Below are 21,590 nucleotides of genomic sequence, written 5' to 3'. Positions count from 1 at the left end.
AGCCTCATGATAACCAAGCAAAGTAAATATTCATGTCCTTAAGAGGACCTCGTGCCCTGCCCCCCTTTACTTTTGATGAAATGCGATTTTGCTGCTGCTGAACCAGAGATGGCCAGACCTTACCATGCTCTTCTTATCAGCTTTCTGGATCGTGTACCCTGTGATGGCTGCATTTCCATCATCCTTTGGTGGTATCCATGATAGAGCAACATTCTCTCCCCAGACATCCTCAATCTTCACCAGTTGAGGTGGACCTGGACGGTCTAGAGGACGAATTCATGACATCATTATGAGGTCATTTTCCCTCCCAACATATGCAGTGGTCCCCCACCTTAATGGCTGTTTTGCTTTCAGAGGTTTCCATTACCCCAGGCAACCAAGATCCGGAAGCAGATGCTCCTCCTTCTGATATAGTGTCAGAAAGTCAGTGGTAACCTAATGCTACGTCACAACGCCTGCATCATTCACCTTACTTCATGTCGCCATGTAGGCATTTTATCATCTCACATCATCAGAAGAAGGGTGAGTACAGTACAGTGAGATATTTTGTGAGAGAGATTAACTTTTATTATGGTACATGGTTGTACTTGTTCTGTTTTATTGTTAGTTACTCTTGTTAATCTCTTACTGTGCCTAATTTATAAATTGAATTTTATCATAGGTATGTACGTAGGTATGTACGTAGGACAAAACAGCATATATAGGGTTTGGTACTACTCACAGTTTCAGACGTCTGGGAACCTGTCTCCATCAATAAACAGGACTGCTGTACTTCATTGTAGGAAGATATTTTAAAATGCCCTTCCTTCCCTGCATTTCTACCCACATTTCTTTCACCATTCTTAAACTTTAAGAGAGTGGAATGCACTCCAGCTAAGCTCATCTGGAAACTCTTGACTGTTATCTTCATGGAAAGACAAGGATTTTGAAAGGAAAATTTAAATGAAATTTCAAACCTCATCAACCTTCACTCCAAGAGCAGGCTACTGGCAATGAATCACAAGGCTACACTGCCTAATGGGAAATGTAAGCTGACCCTGGGCTCCAAATCTTAGAGCCCATCTGGGCCAAGCAGCTCTGCCTTTTGGTGCGCGGCACGGAGGCCACAGCCTGTGAGTGGGTTCCTCTGCTGTACCCAAAAGGTGCCTTTAACGTGCATGAAGAAAACTTATTTTATCTCTCTGCCAATGTTAAATTTGGAACCAATAAAATAACTAGAATAATAATCATTATTTATTGAACACTTTGAGTGTGCAAGCAATGTCCTGGGCACTTAGAACTACCTGTTAAAGTAACTACATGGCAAAGTGGAAAAGAGAAGTCCTTCTGTGTGTTTCAGAGGGAAGGTGCTCTTCCAGACCTGGAGGCTCCCATTAGAGTGGGGGCTTCCATGGGGGTTCCCATTAGAATGGAGCCCAGCCAGATCCAAGGGCACAGGGTAGCCTCAGCACTCCCCTCAACTTAACAGAAATCAAGAACGGTTAGCCAGTAGGAAGACAGTACTTAGCTTAAAGGGTGTGAAATTTCAGCCAACAGGAAGTTTCTCCTTTAGTGAGAAAACTCCTAGTTTCAGCAAATTTGCTGAAATATAATAATAAAAATGACTGGACTGGAAACAAGGCTTCTGTAGCTATGCTCTTAAATGCATTTCTTCGCATTGCAAAAATTACAGAACAGTTCAAGTGAGAGGGGCCTATCTGTGAGAGATCCTCCCTCTATTACCCTAACTCTGGACAGAAGTAAGACCTACACTTATTTATTCATTTATTTGGACAGGAGAGTGAGTATCTAGCCCTGTAGGAATAACCAATTAGGTGTTTAACTATTTAGGTACATCTTCCTTACATTTAAAAAAACTCTTCCCTCTCCATTAAAACTGTATTAGTTGAAAAATTTAGGTGTGGTAAGAAACATGTTAAACTATGTTCAGAATCTGCTTTGTCTTTTATGCCAGAATTCAAAACAGGAAATAGTTTCATCATCAAGGAGTTGAGAAACAGAATAAGAGAGAACTGGATTATGAAGCGGTACAGATGGTTTGCACTAAAAAGTACATATATTAATTTTCTTTAACATATATGCCCTAAGTCTCCATGATTAGTTTTTCTAGTAAGAAAAAAGGTATTTTGAAATACAAATTTTACCAATGTGATTTTAATTCTAAAAAAAGAATTTTATGGAAAGCCACTCTAACACAAATTCTTACTCTTGCCTTAATGACAAGGACAATGAGTACAAATATTGCTTTGATAGAACATTCTTCCAAACCTACCAACGATCTGGATATCGATTGAAGCCGTTTCCACAAATTTTTCCACTTTGACTTGCAGATCATATTTCCCAGAGTGGCTCCTTTCTGCTTTTCTGATAAATATGATTGTATCAGTCTCAGAGTTGCGAATGTTTATTTGATTCTTATCAATTTCTGCACCATCTTTCTTCCAAGTTAATTCTGGTCTTGGTTTTCCCTAAAGAGAAAGACAGGAAAAAGTAGAGGGGGAGGGAAAACAGATGGTTTCAAGATTTTTTTTTCAGTGTTACAAAAAATGACAGTTGCTGATCCCATTTTCGGCAAGGTTGGAGACAGCCTGGTGGTCAGCGACTATGGCAGAAACAGTAATACTCGCATTGCCTGTTGGCTGCATTCTGTGTGCAAGGCACTACATTAGGTACATGAGGTTTACTATTTCCTTTCATCTTCCCATCAAGATAATAAATGTCATTATCCTCACTTTTTGGATAAAGGAATTAAGTGACTTGCCTAAGGCCTTGTGACTTAAGTTAAGTGCTGGAACCAGGTCTTACCGCCAGGTCTCTCTAGCTCCAAAGCCTGTATAACATAGCATAATGGTTAAGAACATGGGCCCTGGAATCTGTATTTGGATGCTGACTCTACCTCTTAATAGCTGTGTGACCTTGGGCAAGTTATTTAAACTCTCTCTGCCTCAATTTCCCAAACTGTAAAATGAGAACAATGACAGTACCTATCTCACAGAATAGTTATAAAGACTGAAGTTCTTTTAGTATTATTTTTTTCCAATTTCTTTTTTAATGTTTATTTGTTTTTGACCGAGAGAAAGCACAAGCAAGGGAGGTGCAGAGAAAGGGAGACACAGAATCTGAAGCAGGCTCCAGGCTCTGAGCTGTCAGCACAGAGCCTGATGCGGGGCTTGAACTCACGACCTGTGAGATCATGACCTGAGCCCAAGTTGGACGCTTAACTGACTGAGCCACCCAGGTGCCCCAAGACTGAAGTTCCTAAAGCTTCTGTACACTACATACGTGCTTTATTATTATCTAAATGTACATGATATTATTTCCACAGCATCATACCACTCATTTCAGACTTGTCTACAATTCTCTCTCTGCTCTTTCTAGCTGCCGAAACTATGCTTTAACAGCAAGTTTTGGGGGATTATAATCTAATTCAAGAATACATGTTTTGGTTTATATTACAAAGGAACTTCCTAGGATTTCCAAAGATCCAGGCTCACCCTGCAGACAGGAACCGAAGATTAATTCAGTCAGGTAAGGCATAGCCTTCCTTTGGGCTCCTAACATGGCTTGTGGATAGGTTATGATAAAAAATGTGAGAGACCCACATCAAACCCCTGCCTACAGAGCTTGAAGAATGGTTGGGGTGCTTAGACTTACACGTGGGAAGTGGAGAACAATACTGTTAAAGATAAGGAAAAACAGTTCCAGGTTTCACTTCTGTAAATGTACAATTTGCTTTCACTACTGGGGAAACAAAAACCAGAGTTTTCCGATAATATATGCAGTGGAAAAAAAAAAAGGCACTGGAGGAAGTGTCCACAGACATGGACTCTGCTCTTGAAAGTGCCATTTACTTGTGTGACCTTGGGCAAGTCACCTAACTTCTCTGAACATCAGTTTCTTCTCCTGTCAAGTGGTGGTAAGGAAATCTGCCCTTCTTGCCTCACAAGGTATTTCTTAGGATCAAACGAGATGTTCATGAGAACTCTTGAGGTTCCGCAAATAGATGAACATGACACAATGGTCTCATTGCCCCCTTCCTGGCAGCTGAGCAGCCTCTGGGATGCCATACCTGTGAGGTCCCTGTTCTCATGGTCTTTCCTCCCCCCAGACCCAGCCAGAAGTTAGACACACAGACTCCCAAGATGTGGGAATTGGGATTAGCATTAGCAGTAGACATGGTACAAAAACTGGAAATTTTGCAGCCCAGATTCAGCAGCCCCACTCCAGCCCACGTGCCTGCCTAGTGCCAACTCCTGGTTTTATTTGAGGCTGTGTGGGGAGAGAAGTGGGAGGAAACTTGTCAAGCCACCTCCTTCCTCCCCTGCCCTGTTTATACTCATGTCCTCCTTGGCTTTCATTTTGATTTCGCACACTTTATGTAGAAGGTAATCACTTCTTCAAGCTGCAGGCCCCAGGTGCTGGTGCTGGAATTGGCTGTCTTTTAGCTTGCTTGTCATGGGAGCCCGGGTCTGAATGAGCTGTGTGTGTGTTCAAATGTGTGCAGAGACCTAAATTCTAATTCTAAAGTCTTGCTGTCTGATGTAACAACTACATGGCTGTTTAAACTAAAGCAAATTAAAATTAAGGAAAACTAAAAATTAATCTTCCCAGTTGCACTGGTTCCAAGTTTCACATTTCAAGTGTTCAATGGCCACATTTGGCTCGTGGCTACCATATTAGACATTGAACCTGTGAAATATTTCCACCATCACAGAAAGTTCCATTGAATAGTGCTGTCTAGGGGTCTAAAAGGAGTCAGACAAGTAATGGGGTGGTGGTACAGTGTATGTGTGTGTGTGTGTGTGTGTGTGTGTGTGTGTGTGTTTATGAGACCAAAACTGATTATTATAGGTGAGGCTTGGTCAATCTTGTAAACAATAGAATCTTTTGCTGGAGCCATGATTTAACAGTGTTTACATCTTTCAGTTAGTGGCATCAAGATTTCAACATTCAGTTATCCCTCTTCCTTTGGTTTCGGGTAATCATGGGAAGTAAGCACATGATGTTTTCCTGAATATTACTCCGAGAGCTTCACTTAAAATGAAGACTAGTTTTACGGATATATAGGACCAGAAAGAATCTTCAAGCATTTCTTGTTTTGCTATCTCCTTGGTGTTTCCTCTCTGCCCCACTGTAGTCCCTGTCTTCAGACGAGTCCAAGCTAGGTGTCATTTATCTCATGCAGAATGAAAATCTATCAGTTTGATAGATTTCTCAACAAGCACGAGATTGTTTAATCACTCCCCAGATCTCTTGCATTATTTATCTACTTTCCCTCTGAGGAAGTCCTGGGTCATGATGAATTTAAGTGCTAGAGTACCTGTCTCTGCTTCTTAAACACCCCAGCACTGGAAAGAGAAAATAAGTGCCCCTGAATTATTACCTGGAAAGGTATAACCAGATTGACAGCTTCTCCAACTCTGCGGATATAGGTTTGCTTCAGGTGCCTTGGGATGCGAATCTTCGGAGGCTCTGAGTGAGGGCAGAACAGCATAATTTTGTGATCAGTAGAGTACACTGGAAATAGGCTTACATAAGCATGCTGGCATGAGAGTCACTGGGATATTCTTGTGCTGATGTCTCTACAGTAAAATCTTAGATGTGCCATTAAAAGATTATGTATGGTAGGGGCGCCTGGGTGGCGCAGTCGGTTGGGCGTCCGACTTCAGCCAGGTCACGATCTCGCGGTCCGTGAGTTCGAGCCCCGTGTCGGGCTCTGGGCTGATGGCTCGGAGCCTGGAGCCTGTTTCCGATTCTGTGTCTCCCTCTCTCTCTGCCCCTCCCCCGTTCATGCTCTGTCTCTCTCTGTCCCCAAAAAAATAAATAAACGTTGAAAAAAAAATTAAAAAAAAAAAAGATTATGTATGGTAATTTTAGTTCTAAATGCTTTCTTCAAGCAGAGATATTTTCACAGTCTGGCTCAACAGAACTTATCCTTGACATCCTTGATTTTATAGCAACTTCCTATTTTTACAGTCATTATAAGTCTAAAACAACTTTATAGAAAAACACCAAGTTTTCTCTTAGGATTTTATATATATTTTTCAGTTTCTGACAGCAAATGCATTCTGCAATGAACATTCCACAAAAGATCCATAGGCACCACATTAGCTGATAGGAGTGCCCACCTTTTCTCACCAGAAAAAAAATATAACAAAGTTTTAGTACCTAGCACTTGTTATTTAGGTAATTCTGTTGGAATTGGATAGTAACTTTCTCCCCATGTGGCTACGAGGTACATAATAGGTGGCCCTAGCCCACTATGTATTAATGTTCATTAATTAAACACCATAAAGATACTAGAGCATGTTGTTGCAAACCCATCAGAAGCAGGAAGTCAAAGGCTCATAGGTTCACAGGGATGAGACAGGTGTCAGCACTTGAGGGCTTATTATGTGGCAGACACTGGACTAAACACTTTTGATGAAGGGACTAATTTAAACCTCAAGGCCACCTTGTAGGATAGGTACTATTTTACTTTATGATAAAGAAACAGGAGGATAGGAGGTTGAGTAATGTGCCCTTGGTGACACAGCCAGGATTAGAACCTGGAGTTAGCCTTGGGACACCTGGGTGGGTGGCTCAGTCGATTAAGCATCTGACTCTTGATTTTGGCTCAGGTCATGATCTCATAGTTCGAGAGTTTGAGTCCTGCAATGGGTGAGCTCGAGCCTTACTTCAGGTGAACTCAAGCCCCACTTCAGGTGAACATGAACCCCGCTTTAGGTGAGCCATGCTTCTCTCTCTCTCTCTCTCTCTCTGCCCCTCATGGGATTGATTCTCTCTCTCTCTCTCTCTCTCTCTCTCTCTCTCTCTCTCTGCCTCTTCCTCACTTGTGTCCTCTCTCTCAAAAAAAAAAAAAAAAAAAAAAGAACCTGGAGTCAGGCTTGAGTCCTATGCTCTACTTAGAAGCATGAACTTCTGAGTTAGAGATCTGAGTTTGAGTCCTGGATCTGATACATGGTAGTTCTGGTTTCAGACACCTGTTCCATAAAATCAGGATGATGAAAGCACCTAATTTGTACAATTGTTGTGAGGATTAATGGTTGAGAACAGTAGGTGTTCAATAAACTTGAGGAGATGATGATGATGATGATGATGATGATGATTACTGATATTGGGATTGGAAGAGAATTTGGAGATCGTGTAACTCCCTAACTTTACATATAAGGAAAAGGAGACTCAGCCAGATTCTGTAGTAAACTAAACCATCATCATAATAAAAGCTAACACATATTGAGAGCTTATTATGTGGCAAACACTCTGTAAAGCAGCAACATGGATCAATATATTTAATTCTGATAGCCTCTTGATGTGTCAAGTACTATTATTAAAATTTTTTTTTCAAAGTTTATTTATTTTTGAGACAGAGACAGAGTGTGAGCAGGGGAGGAGCAGAGAGAGAGAGGACAACACAGAATCCAAAGCAGGCTCCAGAGCCTGACATGGGGCTCGAATTCATGAACTGTGAGATCGTTATCTGAGCCGAACTCAGACACTTAACTGACCAAGCCACCCAGGCACTCTTGTCAAATACTATTATTATTTCCATTTTGCAGATGAACAAATTAAGGCTCAGGAAGATCAAGTCTCTTATCTGAGGTCACTAGCTAATAAATGCTGGAAACAGGATTCAACTTAAAAAGATTGGCTTCTGAATCTACTAAGAAAATGTATACTCTTCATGCTTTTTTTTAGAAAAATTTTTTAATGTTTATTTATTTTTAAGAGATGGACAGAGAGACAGAGTATGAGTGAGAGAAGGGCAGAGAGAGGGAGACATGGAATCCAAAGCAGACTCCAGGCTCTGAGCTGTCAGCACAGAGCCCGATACGGGGCTTGAACCATGAAATTGTGACCTGAGCCAAAGTCAGACGCTTAACCGACTGAGCCATCCAGACGCCCCACTCTTCATGCTTTCTTGCATCCATCCATCCATCCATCCATCCATCCATCCATCCATCCTGTAACTCACTCCCAATTGTCTGTGGCAGACATGGTCTAGAACTTAGATATCCAGGCCCCCAGTCCAGTGTTCTTTCCCCTGGAACAGGAACTCTCAAATGTTTTGGTCTCAGTTTTCTAACATACTCTTAAAAATTATCAAGGACCCAGGGCGCCTGGGTGGCTCAGTCGGTTGAGCGTCTGACTTCGGCTCAGGTCATGATCTGGCGGTTTCGTGAGTTCAAGCCCCGCGTCGGGCTCTGTGCTGACAGCTCGGAGCCTGGAGCCTGTTTCAGATTCTGTGTCTCCCTCTCTCTCTCTGACCCTCTCCCGTTCATGCTCTCTCTGTCTCAAAAATAAATAAACGTCAAAAAAAAATTTAGAAAAAGAAAAAAAATTATCAAGGACCCTTCCCAAAAAAGCAATTTCTCAGCTTCTGCTTATGTGGGTTTATCAATATTTACCATATTAGAAATTAAAACTGAACTTTTCAAATATCTAGTTATTAATTTAAAGATAACAACATAAATGATGTTTTAATGGAATTATTTTATATTTTAGCAAATCTATTTAATGTCTGACGTAATAGAGGATATCTGGAGTCTCCTATTTGTTTCTGTGTTCAGTCTGTTGTTGCAATGTGTTGTATTGGCTGAAGTCATTTAAATGAAGAAAATCTGGCTTTGCACAGACAGGAGATATATTTTAATAAACTTTTCAGACAATTATGGATATTCCTTTTTGATCCTACACTAAAACATGATAAATTGTGATTTCTTAAAGGTGAGCTGCAGCGTGGAATCTGAAGCCACTTCAATTAATTTTTCATACTCTGTTACATTAAAATCCACTAATCTATCTTACATTTTTTAAAAAAATTTTTTTAACGTTTATTTATTTTTGAGACAGAGAGAGACAGAGCATGAACAGGGGAGGGTCAGAGAGAGAGGGAGACACAGAATCCGAAACAGGCTCCAGGCTCTGAGCCATCAGCCCAGAGCCTGACGCGGGGCTCGAACTCACGGACCGCGAGATCATGACCTGAGCCGAAGTCGGACGTCTAACCGACCAAGCCACCCAGGCGCCCCTCTATCTTACATTTTTAATGTAAATCTTACCCATGCATATTTTTAATGGAAAACATCACTTCACCACATTACATAGATCTTCTAAATGTTGACATATTCCCTTATTCAATATAAAAACTACATTTGTTAATATCACCGCCTATTTCACGAGAAAAAAATTTTTTTCATGAGAAAAGTTTTTAAGTGTTGAGGGCTGTCAAGTCCATGGCGATGGATATGAGTTTCCCAAAATTCCAATTTTTGCTTCAAAGTTCACATTTTTTCATTGAAAGGCTGACAACAAAAACTCTAAGTTGCTTTCTTCACAGTGACAGGCTCATTCCATTTGTTTTCTTAAAAATGTCTGCCAAGTGGCCATTTTTTCAAGTAAAATGGAACTGTGTGAGAAAAGTCACTAGTTCAGCCTCTGGCTCAGTTGTACCAGCCCTCTTTCTACAGACAACCACTGTGCTATAGCACGCAGCGTGAGGTCTTTATATATACTTTGCATTTCACTGCCACATAGAGGTAGGAAAAATGTGTACTCGAGGACCAAGGTTTAATAAATGGATAATTTTTATGCTTCAGCAAGAACATGCCAAGGCAAAGCCGGCCGTCTGATTTTAACTCCCAAGTGCAAGGTGGTGAGGAAGACGGAAAGAACTAGTCTGGTTCCGTGGCTCTGACTTGACCTGTGCTGAGGCACCTGTGGTTTTACTCGCCATTGCTTTTGCACCGTCAGGGCGGAGGTCAGACGCTGAAAAGGGCAAATAATGCGTTCATCTCACCATGAAGACGGCTCTGGCCTCGCAGACCCACTGGTGCCACGTTGCTGAAGTTGGCACTGCTGCATTCACGCTCCCTCTGTGGGAACAGGCAGCCTCGCCAGAGCTGGCTCAGAGCCTGGGGAGGTTAGCTAGCTGGTCGTCATTCCAAGTTACAGACTTTGAGCTGACCTCCACACTGGTAAATAAGAGCTGTTTTGTTCATTTCTAACACCCAGGAGGCATTTACAATACATCAAAGGAGGGACAGAAAATAGGAGGTTTTGAGAAAGAAAGGGGTTAAAAAGCAAAATCAAATAACATGAAATGGAGACAAAGTTTTGAAAGCCTTGCCACTTACCTATGATTTCCTTCACCAGGATGGGCTGGGAGTAGTATTTGGGCTCGCTGGCGCCCGCGGCGTTCACAGCCTTCACGCGAACAAAGATCTTTGCATCTGTAGGCAGACCTGTGATGGTGAACTTGGTCTTATCGATCAGATCTGTGTTTGCAACTATCCAATCCTCGGCTAAAATTCATAAAAGAAAAGGACAAGAAGGAGAAATGGTGTTTAGTGAAAAAAAATCATCCTAACTGGTACGGTCGACTCCAAACTAGTATTTTACTTACAATTAAATCAGTTGGAGGAAATATGATTTTGGTATGGACTCACATTACATGGGTAGGCATTTTTCATATTTAAATGAAAATGGCCTAGAATGGCTAATGTAAGTAACAGGAAGAAGGATAATCAGATTCTGCTATTTCTGTAAAACCTCTTATTCAGGATACTATGATACTAGAGTATCCTGAATTCTTGGGGACAGTCACTATGATTCAGGATACTGAGGTGATACTACAGTATCCTGAATCACAGTACCTGTCCCCAAGAATTTTGTAGCAGTTTTACTCCAATTCAGTTTCATAAGGATTGACATACTCATGACATTTAGCCATCTACATATGTTAAAGTTCAGAAGAACAAGAAAATACTATTCTTACGAATGAGAGACACAAACCTTTATAGTTATATAATCTCCCTGTTTTATCTTGGTTGTTTTTTTCTTACGAGGCACTCATATGTGCATAGGGAGTCTGATAATGCTTCCATTTATGAATATAAGAAGCTAATATCCACGGCAGACAGGAAACACAGCCCTGGAGACAAGGCTTATAAGGTATTGGCATAATTCTTTCACTTCAATCAAAAATGATGATATTTTTAAAAGGTTTTGGTAGCTTTATCTATAACATCAAGAGAATTTGAACCCAGCATTCAAGGGTTGCAAATATTTCAACTTCTGAAAGTTTGCATGCATTATGCCCACAGGGTTGGTTGGGGGAGGCTTGGATCCCACATTATTAGCTCAATGCCTGCCCACCCCCTTGATCTCTAAGGACTTTTTCATGTGTGGGTGGTAGGTGTACTTCATGCTTGGTCATGGAACATTCCCAGAAACTGTATCATATAGTAAGAAAGTTTGAAAGCTTTCATAGAATACTTTACCTGGTAGGTCATATGCAGCCTCCCCATTTTCATCAGACTGTTTTGCTGATGTACCTTTGAGAATCCGTCATTAAAATTAATTAAAGACACCCACTTTCACACCAGAAGAATATCGTATCAGTAGTCAGCATTCTCTGTTAGTAAAGTATGCAAAGTATGCAAAGATATTTGTCTTCAGAGCAGTGACGGAAGAGACCAAACACATTGGGGTGGGGGGGTGGGTAGTTCCTCAGGAGATCCACAGCCTACTGTGTTCAGACTGTGGTTTTTGTCCTGAGGCATCTGCCACAGAGAAGAAGAGGAGCCAAGAGGCTGGGCACCTCCAGCTGTGGGAACAAGAGGTAGAGAGGAACAAAGCAAGACCCTGAAGAGAAAGGAGGAGCGGGTCCCGGACTCCATAGGGGAGCAGCACACAGTGGAACAGTCTATCTTTTCACCTGTCCCTGCGACCCCAGCCAGGGAGGGTCCTCCCAGGCACCCAGGTAACACAGAACTCCTGCTATGGGGTTCAATCATCACAGTCTGGGAGTGAAGGCACTCAGGATAAAGCCAGCCCTGTCTTCCCAGGCAGCCTCTGGTTGCCATAACAACAAGTTCTGCAGTCAAGAAAACAAATTGAGCATGCCTGGGTCCCTGCGTTCCACGTGACTGGAGGGAATGTTGCTGGCTCATGGGGTGGTTGTGGGCATACCCCCACTGGTTTGGGATGATGCCTTTTCACCTGTTATCAGGAGAGGAGCTGGGGAGTGGAACCCCTTGGAACCTTCTCCTCTCTCTTATCCCATCCCTTCTAGGAGTATCTGGGAAAAGGAGCAGGGAGCCAAAATATCCTGGTGGCTGCAAGGGCATGTGGATGATAAAAATTACTTAAGGACACTGAAAAAGAAATACCTCTTTAAGCCAATGGTCAGGTTGGAAGTCACTGTGCTGATATTTTCATAGTGAAGAGACAGTTGATGAGAAAGTGAAAATAGGAGACAGAAAACGTGCTTGAAATAGTGAAGAACTAGTAAAGGAGAAATTTCAAGAGAAGACAGGACGAAACAAGATCAGAGGGGAACAAAAATAGCCCATCCCTTCACGTTTGAACCACTTTAATTGAGGAAAACAGAGAAAGAAAACGGTGTCCAGGGGATGGGGAAGGAATACGAAAGTTGTTTGATACATGAGGAGAATTTTTAAGAACGAAAAGAAAGAGCTAGAGTGAAGGAAGAAAACAAAGAAGAGTAATGTACTGCAGGCATTAAAAAAAACAAAACCAAGAGAAAGGCAGAGTCAAAACCAACACACGATCTTATAAAAGAAAGAATTCTCTTACAGAATAAAACCTGACATATCTAAAAGCATTAAACACTACAGAAAATTAGTCTGGAGGACAACAGCCATTAAAAAGAATGAAGAATAGGGCAGCCACATAAAGAAAGAAAAGACTGCGAGAAGAAAGATATACACGTTATGAAAGAACTTCCATAGAAAGCTAATTCCAAAACGTTATGTGGCAAAATATATACATAATAATGACTGTGTACATATACATATGTATATACCCGTATACATATGTATCTACACAGATCACACACAAAATTATGTAAAATACACTTCGTTGTATTTTATCTAAGGTGGGTAACATCAAAATGACAGGCATCTATCATTTTGCTGTATCTTCTTACTTTTTAAACCTAGCAGAAAGAAAAGAGTAAAGAATTTGCTCTGTTTCATACAAACACAAATGTTCGTGCTTAGCAGCCACATCACATGTAAGATGGGGAGATTTTGCTGGTGGGGTGATATAAATAACAGAGTGGAGTACTCATGAGTTTTTGAAATGGGAGAGGAATAGAATGGGAATAAACCATATTCTGAAGTGCTCAAGAATTTACCTTTTTGCATTAGTGACACTACCCCCCTCCTATGCTGGGATGCCTGGGAACTTTCTCATAATGCCCCTACTAGTTTTAGTTAGTGGCTTTCTAAGCCCTGGAGAAATGAAGCAGCATGCTCTGTGAGCAGAGCACATGTCAATGGAACTGTTACCAGGATGCCTTGTCCCCCCGTTTCTTGTTCCCTCCCAACCAGCACCAATGGTGGTTTCCAGGGGTGCCCCAATCCAGGGGCCTGGGATTTCCTTTGCCGCAGTTTTCTCTCATAGGAAGTTTCTTCTCCAGAGGTTTTCCTCCTGGGAGGGTGCCTTTGTAGTCACATTCCTCATTTCCCAAATGTGCTCTGTAGTCTCCCTTTCCTTCAGATAAGATCCACATTAAAGTTTGGAGTCCAAAGAGCTTTCTCAGAGGCTAAATCTTGGCCTATCATTTGTGGTGATATGTACAAGCTTCCCCAGTGGGTTGTTTACTTACCTCATCTAGAGTGGAGCCTGAGTTCAAACTGGGACAGTTTTAGACATCCATTTTCAAATCATGACAAGCAGGATACCAAAAACACAACAGGCTTTCAGTGAATTTCACATCATTTTTGGTTTTAGGTACACTCTGGCCCATATTTTCTTGTGTCGTTTTCTCTTTGTCTATTATTTCTATCAACAAGTTTTTTAACTGTTTCTCTTCTCCTTCTAAATTTCAGTGATTACATTTTTATATACTGAGACAAATTCCTGTCACATGTCAAACCTATTGCTTACACCCTCTGGGATTTAATGCTGCCACTGAAAGTTGTTCTTAATTCTCTTCCTCCTCCTCCTCCTCCTCCTGCTTCTCCTTTTCTTCTTCTTCTTCTTCTTCTTCTTCTTCTTCTTCTTCTTCTTCTTCTCCTCCTCCTCCTCCTCCTCCTCCTCCTCCTCCTCCTCCTTCTCTTCTTTAAGGCATGATCAGCAGCTAGCCAAATATATAGTCTCCCTTTATTACCCAGAAGTAGGCAGCTTTTTTGATAGCAGACCTCTACTCTGTATAGGGTTTAGAATGTCCAACTTGCTTCATCCTAACTAGACTTTTATTTTTCTTGGTGCAATTTAACTCCACCAATTCAAGAAGTGGAAATCCCTGAAGTTTTGTCAGAATCCCTTCTTTCTATGTCTTAGACTTATCGTGGTGTCTAATCTGGCCGCCTATCTAGTATATTTTTGAGATCTCCATTTGTTAGCATCAAGTACCAAAAAAGGGCTAAATTTTTATCCATCTTAGAAGGAAGACTTTTGCTTGTTGTCATTTTTGGTAGGAAGGAGAAGAGTTCCCCAGAATGATAACAAAAGAAAGGGGGGAGTATCTCACCTATTGATGATGGTATTCATTTTAACTACGAGTTGTACTTACTTCCTTCAAAGCAATACTCTAGCACATAGCCATCTAAACCTGCTGCACCAATCTGGTCCGGGGGCCTCCACTTCATTGTGACAGTGGTGTCAGTTACAGAGTCAACAGCCAGAAGTGTAGGAGGGCTGGTTACAGCTTCAAAGATAAAAAACAAAAAAGAAAGAAAGAAAAGAAAGAAACAGAAGAAATGATTAACTATGGTGTTAAAGCACAAGCTGTGATAAAAATTAACTAGGATATAAATAAAAATATACAGAGAGGCCTATGTCTTAATAAAATTCAGTGAAGACTCCTTGAGGATATGCTGCGTGGAAGGTAAAGATCTGCTAGGTGTGGACAATTTCAGAAAAGCTGCCACACTTTCCCTCCAGTTTGGGAGGTTGGCATGAGAGGCTGGGAGGCCCAAGGAAGTTGAAAAAAGTCAGAGTTTGAGATCTAATGATCCAGAGTAAATTTCCCATAATCCTCTAATTTTAAAGTATAAATCCTGTACTGAATCTTCTTTCTATTGAAAAAAAGTAGTACTTCACTACCATAAAAGAGGAAAACATCTTATCTTCTATTTCTTTGCCTTTACTGAGCTGACTTTGTTAGTTCATTAGACAACATTTAAGGTATGATGGTAAAGCAAAGAGACTAGTTTTCAAGAGTGCTTTGTAGAAGTGGTCTCTGTTTAGTTATAGTGTTTACACATAGGTCCTGAGTTATACCTTCAGAAGGACAAATGGGGAGTGGTCATGTGTCAATGGCTCAGCTTTGTGTTTTCAGTGGGAAGCAGCAACCAGATCCACATACAGCTTTCACCGGAATTCTGGTAATAAATTCCAGGGTCTACACTATGAAGACATTCAGTTCTACCAAAGTTGTTTTTCAATTTCTTAGGTGCCCCTAACCACCTCCAACCTCCTGCTCACCCACGACTCTAAGAAGCCTTGTTAGAAGTTGGAGGGAGCAGTCACAAGTCAGGGCAATGATTTCCATGACAGAGACACATCTCCTGACTTACCCAAAGGAACAAAAGGCTTGGAGGGCATACTGGGCTTGGAGATACCAACGGCATTGACTGCAAAGATGCGGACCTCATAAGCTACACCTTCAATCATCTTCTTGGGCTCAAAAGTTGTTTCTTTGCAGAGATCAAAATTTAGCCTCATCCATCTGGAGCTTTGTTTCTTTTTCCTCTCAATAAAGTATCCTGTAGGTGACATGAAATGGAAACTAAGGTTTTTCCATGGCTTCCAAAATTAAACTTTGTCAGATATTAGAATTCATAAAATCTCTAAGTAAAATAGTCAGGTATGCATATATTTTTAAGCCACCTTATTTCACCAGTTGTTTGAGAGAAATTATAGGGAATACAAACATTAACATCATAGGATATAGATAAAAGTAATAGGACTAGAAAAAAATTAAAATTGTACAGGAAGATAAGAGAGAAAAATAAATCACAGCTATATAGACCATAGAAATACCATTGTTATAGTTGAGTAATAGATTTGGCTAGGAGTCCAAACAATGTAGGTTAGAAGAGGGAAAACTCACTTTTGTGAGTTTCAAATAGAAAAAATTCTTGTTCCACAGGAAAGCAAATTCTTCTAAGTATCTCTAAAAAATTTTTTTTCATAGACATAATTCTATGGAGCTAGATATTTACTGATTAGAACAACTTAAAGTTAAACCTATAGATGTTGCAAAACTAGATATTAAATGTAGATGTCAAACAAAAAAGGGAACAGTCAGATGATATTCATCAGAGTTATTTTAATCTCAAGTACTTATAAAGAATCCCAAAATATATTTCAATTTGAATGGATATTTAAAGTCATAGTAGAATAGGTTTTCTTCTACATGCAATATTTTAAAATATGCTCTGTACTAATAAGCATAAAGAGGACTTCAACTTCAATGGTGGTTTCACAGATTGACCGACATGCAGTTACCTAAGATTGGGGACCCTCCATCATAGACAGGAGGCTCCCAGTTCATGATGCACCAATCATCTCCCACATCTGTCACATTTGGTGCCACTGGAGGATCAGGGATGTCTGTAGCAAACAAAAAATGGAATAGAATAGGATAGAAAAAGTAAAATAAAGTAAGAGTAAGTGAGAGCACAAGAAAAATGTTAATTGGAAAATCAGTTTTTGGTAATAATCATAGAAGCAGTGTTTTTTCTGAATACTTTTCCATGTTTATCGAAATGCATGTAGTAACTAATTTGGGCAAAAAGTCATGCTCCATATGGGATAAGGGAAGGTGAGCCCAATAAAGATAAATATAATATGTATTCAAGTCCTTTAAACCAGTGTCACAACATTAGAGAGCAAGCCCCATATGGAACTCCAGATACTTGTCCTTTACCTTGAAAACGGTAAACAAGAAATTATTGCATAAATATCAGATGTGATTTTGTGTTGTGTTTTGTTTTGAACTACAAAGTGAACTGTAAATCAGTTGGAAGAATCAAGATGTTGATTGGTAAAAATCCAAGTCAAAAATGGCAAGTTACCATATCTTATTAACATAATTCAGTGTCTGATAAAGTGACCTTAGTTTCTGGTCCATTTGAAATATGATTCTTAAGGGAGAAATAAAGTGAGATGAAGAGATCATGAGAGCTTGGACCACCAATAATCTGCTGGACTCATTTCACTTGGTTTCAAGCTTAGGAAAAATACACCTAAGTCGTCATCTAAGGACTAAGGCAAATCTTACTCTTCTACAATGATTGTGATGTTGGAAATTGTTTAGTGATTGTTTCAGTGACTTTAAAGGAAACTGAAAGGAATACAACTGTGGAGAGCTAATGACCAGCAACCCCCAAACAGTTAACTTTAGTTACACATTCCTGCAATTGGACCTCTGGGCAAGATAAAAGAAGACACGAAGAGAAGAGAAGGGAAGGGAAGGACAGGAAAGAAAAGGAATGGGAAAGGTAGAAAAAGAACAATGGTGATTTATAAAACATAGCTATCTGTGTTTCATTTGTTGACTACCCAGAATAGTTGAGAGAACCAAGAGCTGGCAAAGTCTACTCTGGATATGGACATGTAAACTTGATTCTAGAAGTTTGTTGACCCAGAGGACTTACCCACAACTTTAATCTTGATGCTTGCATGTGCTTCCCCGGCTTCATTTTTCAGATTTATGTGGTAAACACCAGAGTCATCTCTTTCAGCGACGTCAATAACCAGAGTGCTGCTGTCAGGGTAAGATTCTGCTCTTATCCGGCCACTGCCCTCCATAATAGCCTAAGGAGGAGAGAAACAAAATACGGCATGACCTATATGACAAGGACTATTCCAAAGTACCTTAGAACTTAAGCTGGATGTGGTGCTAAGGCCTAAAATACATGTTCTTAATGTAATCCTCCACCAACCCTAAAGATAAAGGTGTTAACATCCCATATTACAGGAGAAAGCTGTGGCTCAGGGCCACATGGCTAACAATGAGAAGAACTGGGATTTGTCTCCAAAGCCCACTAAGCACGAACCCACCAAAGAGAAAGCTGGAGGACTAAAAATAGGAGTGCAGAAGTGTTATTTTAGTAGAGGAGTCTCTTTGTACATGAAATTAAATATTTAAGAACTAATCATGACTTGCTTATTTATGTGTCTTGAAAATTTAGAAATACTGAAAAGGGTTGAAGAAGACCACAATGCCAGTTTTCCTTACAAGTTATTGAGTGTTGATTTTTCCCTTCTAATAGGACAGAATGAATGAATGAATATCTAATTCCCAAAGTAAAGACAGAGTGAGGTTGGGCCTTCCATTATATTTTCTTTCTTTATTTTCTCTTTCTCCTCCTCTTCCTCCTTTTCCTCCTTTTTCTCCTTTTCTTCTACCTCACTTCTTTCCTTCTTTCTTTCTTAAACCAGAAATTTGAAGTAGCATTCCATTTTTCTGATTCCTAGGTCATATTTCCTATATGACAGTGAATAGCCAGCATACAAAGAGAAAAAACAGAGAAGGTCAAGGTAATTTAGAAACTGGGTAATTCTCTAATAACTATTAAATTAACTCTTTACTTTTTTGTGTCTGGATTAGGACTCATAAGTCTTCAATAACATAAGATTGTGAGAACAATAAGAATACCTGAGATAGTTTTCATAATTCTTCTGTTTTATAATAGAACAAAATTTTCTCATATTAGCCAAATTCAAATCTTAAGATTGTAAAAGATTTTCTGCTTGATTTTTAATGTGAAAAGAAAATACTTAGGGTGGTGTTGCATTATCTTCTTTAGTTTTCTATATTTTGTTTGCTTGTCTGTTGTGCTATATAATTTACATAGAGTAAAATTCACACTTTTTATACATAGAGTTCTGTGAATTCTGACAAATTTGTGTGATTGTGTAACTACCACCACCACAATCAAGATACATACCATTTTCATGATCCCCAACAGTGTCCCCATGTTCCTTCACTGTCAACTCATTCACCCCTACACTCTGGTCCCTGGCAACCACCAATCCGTTATTTATCTCTCTAGTTTTCCTTTTTCCAGAATGTTCATATAACAGACTCAAACAGTATGTAGCCTTTTGGATCTGTCTTCTTTCACTCAGTATGATGCTGTTTCGATTCAACCATGTTGCTACATGTATTACTAGTACCTTCTGTTTTACTGCTGAGTAGTATTCTATTGTATATTCCATGTGCAGTTGGGTTATGCATGTACAAACTGTATGTTTGTACAATTGTACTTTTGGGTTGTTTCCAAGTTTTGACAATTATAAATAAAGCTGTTATAAACATTTATGTACAAGTTTTTGTGTGGACATATGTCTTCATTTCTCTAGGGTAGATAGCTAGGAATTTCACTATAGGATTGTATGGTAAAGTGCATGTTTAACTTTATAAAAAAAAAAAAAAAACTACTAAACTGTTTTCCGAAGTGGGTGGACCATTTTGCATTCCTACCAGTGATGTATGAGAGTTTGATTGTTCCATATCCTTGTATTTGGTATTAGCAGTTTTTTAAAATAATTGTTGTTGTTGTTGTTGTTGAGCTTCTTTCATTCAGCATAATTATTCATCCAAGTTGTTGCATACATCAGTAATTCATTCCTCTTTACTGTTAGTAGTATTCCTTTAATCCTTTTACATTTGTTGAGACTTACTTATGGTCTATCTTAGACATTTTCCATACGCAATTAATTTTTTTTTAATGTTTATTATTTTGAGAGAGACAGAGAGGCAGGGAGAGGGAACAAGCTGGGGAGGGGGAGAGTGAGAGGGAGACACAGAATCAGAAGGAGGCTCCAGACTCTGAGCTGTCAGCACAAAGCCCCGTGAACTCACAAACTTGAGATCATGACCTGAGGCGAAGTCGGACGCTTGACCAACTGAACCATACAGTCGCTCCTCCATATGCAATTTTAAAATAATGCTCATTCTGGGGGCGCCTGGGTGGCTGAGTTGGTCAAGCGTCCGACTTCAGCTCAGGTCATGATCTCATAGTCTGTGAGTTCAAGCCCTGCATCAGGCTCTGTGCTGCCAGCTCAGAGCCTAGAGCCTGCTTTAGATTCTGTGTCTCCCTCTCCCTCTGCCCCTCCCCTGCTCATGCTCTCTCTCTGTCTCAAAAATAAATAAAAGCATTAAAAAAATGTATAAAATAATGCCCATTCTGTATGTGTCATTGGAGTATTCTGTAAATGTCAATTAGATCAAGATGGTTGCCAGTATTGTTCACATCTTAAATATCCTTACTGATGGTCTGTCTTCTTGTTTTAGCAACTACTAAGAGAAGAGTATTGAAATCTCTAATTTATCTGTTTTTCTATTGCAATTTTTCTATTGCAATTCTATTATCTTGCTATTTGTTTTCTACTTGCCCTGTTCTTTGTGCCTCTTTTTCTGCCTTCTTTTAGATTAATTAAATATTTTTTGTGATTTCATATTATATCCTTTGTTGGTTTATTAGCTATAACTTTTTGTTCATTATTTTAGTGGTTCCTTTAGGGTTTATGGTATACATCTTTAACTTTTCACAGTCTACTTTCATGCGATATTACAACAATACCTCCCTTTTCACCCTCCTAATTCTTACTTTCCATTCTTCTTTTTTTTTTCTTGACCTTATGTTTTTATTGTCATAAATTTTACTTACAGTACAAACAACACAGTATATTATTATTATTTTTGTTTAAACAGTCAATTATCTTTTAAAGAGATTGAAATAATACAAAAAAACTGTTATGTTTATCCACACGGTTATCATTTCTGATGCTCTTTGTTCCTTTGTGAAAATGATTCAACCTGACATTATTTTCCTTATGACTTAAGGACTTCTTTTAGCATTTCTTGTGGTGCAGGTCTGCCAGTGATTATTTCTTTCAGCTTTTATATATCTGAAAATAATTTTATTTTGCCTTTGTTTCTGAAATTTTTACTCAGTATAGAATTCTAGGTTGATATATTTTTTTAGAATTTATAGAATTTTTTAGAATTCATACTATTCTAGGTTGACAGTTTTTTCTTTAAAGATGTTGCCTCACTGTCCTCTCACTTGCCTTGCTTCCAGAGAGATCTGCCGTCACTCTTTTCTTTATTTCTGTATATTTAATGTGACTTTTTTCCCTGTCTACTTAATAACATTTTTTTTCGTTAATCATAGGGCTTGATCAATTTGATTTTAATGGGTCTTGGTGTGGTTTTTTCTTTTTTTCTTTATATTTTTTATTTTTGTTATTTATTTATTTAATATAATTTATTATCAAGTTGGTGTGGTTTTATTAATGCTCTTTGTGCTTAGATTTTATTGAGCTTCTTATATCTGCAATTTTAGTTTTTATCAAATTTGGAAAATTTTAGCTCTAATTTCTTTACATATTCTTCTGTCCTTCTCTTTGGGGACTCTAATTACACATACATTTCACTGTTTCAAGTTGCTCCAAAGCTTAACGATGCTCTTTTGTTTTTTCCTCCAGAAAACAGAAAAGGAAAAAACACTCTTCAACTCTTTTTTTTAATTAATAAATTATTTTGGGGGTCAGATTTAGTCTCACTGCAAAATTGTGGAAAGTACAGAGAGTTCTCATAT

The 21,590-nt window shown here is 39.4% G+C and overlaps 1 protein-coding gene across 1 annotated transcript in view; it reads right to left on the bottom strand.

The window, feature by feature from the left end:
* Positions 1-21,590, bottom strand: part of MYBPC1 (myosin binding protein C1) — a 146,968-nt gene that overhangs the window by 12,825 nt on the left and 112,553 nt on the right. Inside the window, exons 18-26 of the mRNA XM_047066402.1 lie at positions 17,637-17,796; positions 16,486-16,590; positions 15,552-15,740; positions 14,546-14,680; positions 11,283-11,336; positions 10,137-10,304; positions 5,384-5,472; positions 2,273-2,468; positions 124-263 (exon numbers count right to left, since the gene is read on the bottom strand). Of these exons, the coding sequence (XP_046922358.1) occupies positions 124-263; positions 2,273-2,468; positions 5,384-5,472; positions 10,137-10,304; positions 11,283-11,336; positions 14,546-14,680; positions 15,552-15,740; positions 16,486-16,590; positions 17,637-17,796 (1,236 nt within the window). The remainder of the gene's footprint in view (positions 1-123; positions 264-2,272; positions 2,469-5,383; positions 5,473-10,136; positions 10,305-11,282; positions 11,337-14,545; positions 14,681-15,551; positions 15,741-16,485; positions 16,591-17,636; positions 17,797-21,590) is intronic.

Source organism: Lynx rufus, unplaced genomic scaffold, assembly GCF_022079265.1.
Source record: "Lynx rufus isolate CCGP_SWC_20201006 ecotype Redwood Valley unplaced genomic scaffold, mLynRuf1.p SCAF_7, whole genome shotgun sequence".
Taxonomy (NCBI): Eukaryota; Metazoa; Chordata; class Mammalia; order Carnivora; family Felidae; genus Lynx; species Lynx rufus.
The sequence above is the reverse complement of the archived record's forward strand: the minus strand, read 5'-3'. Positions and strand labels throughout refer to the sequence as shown.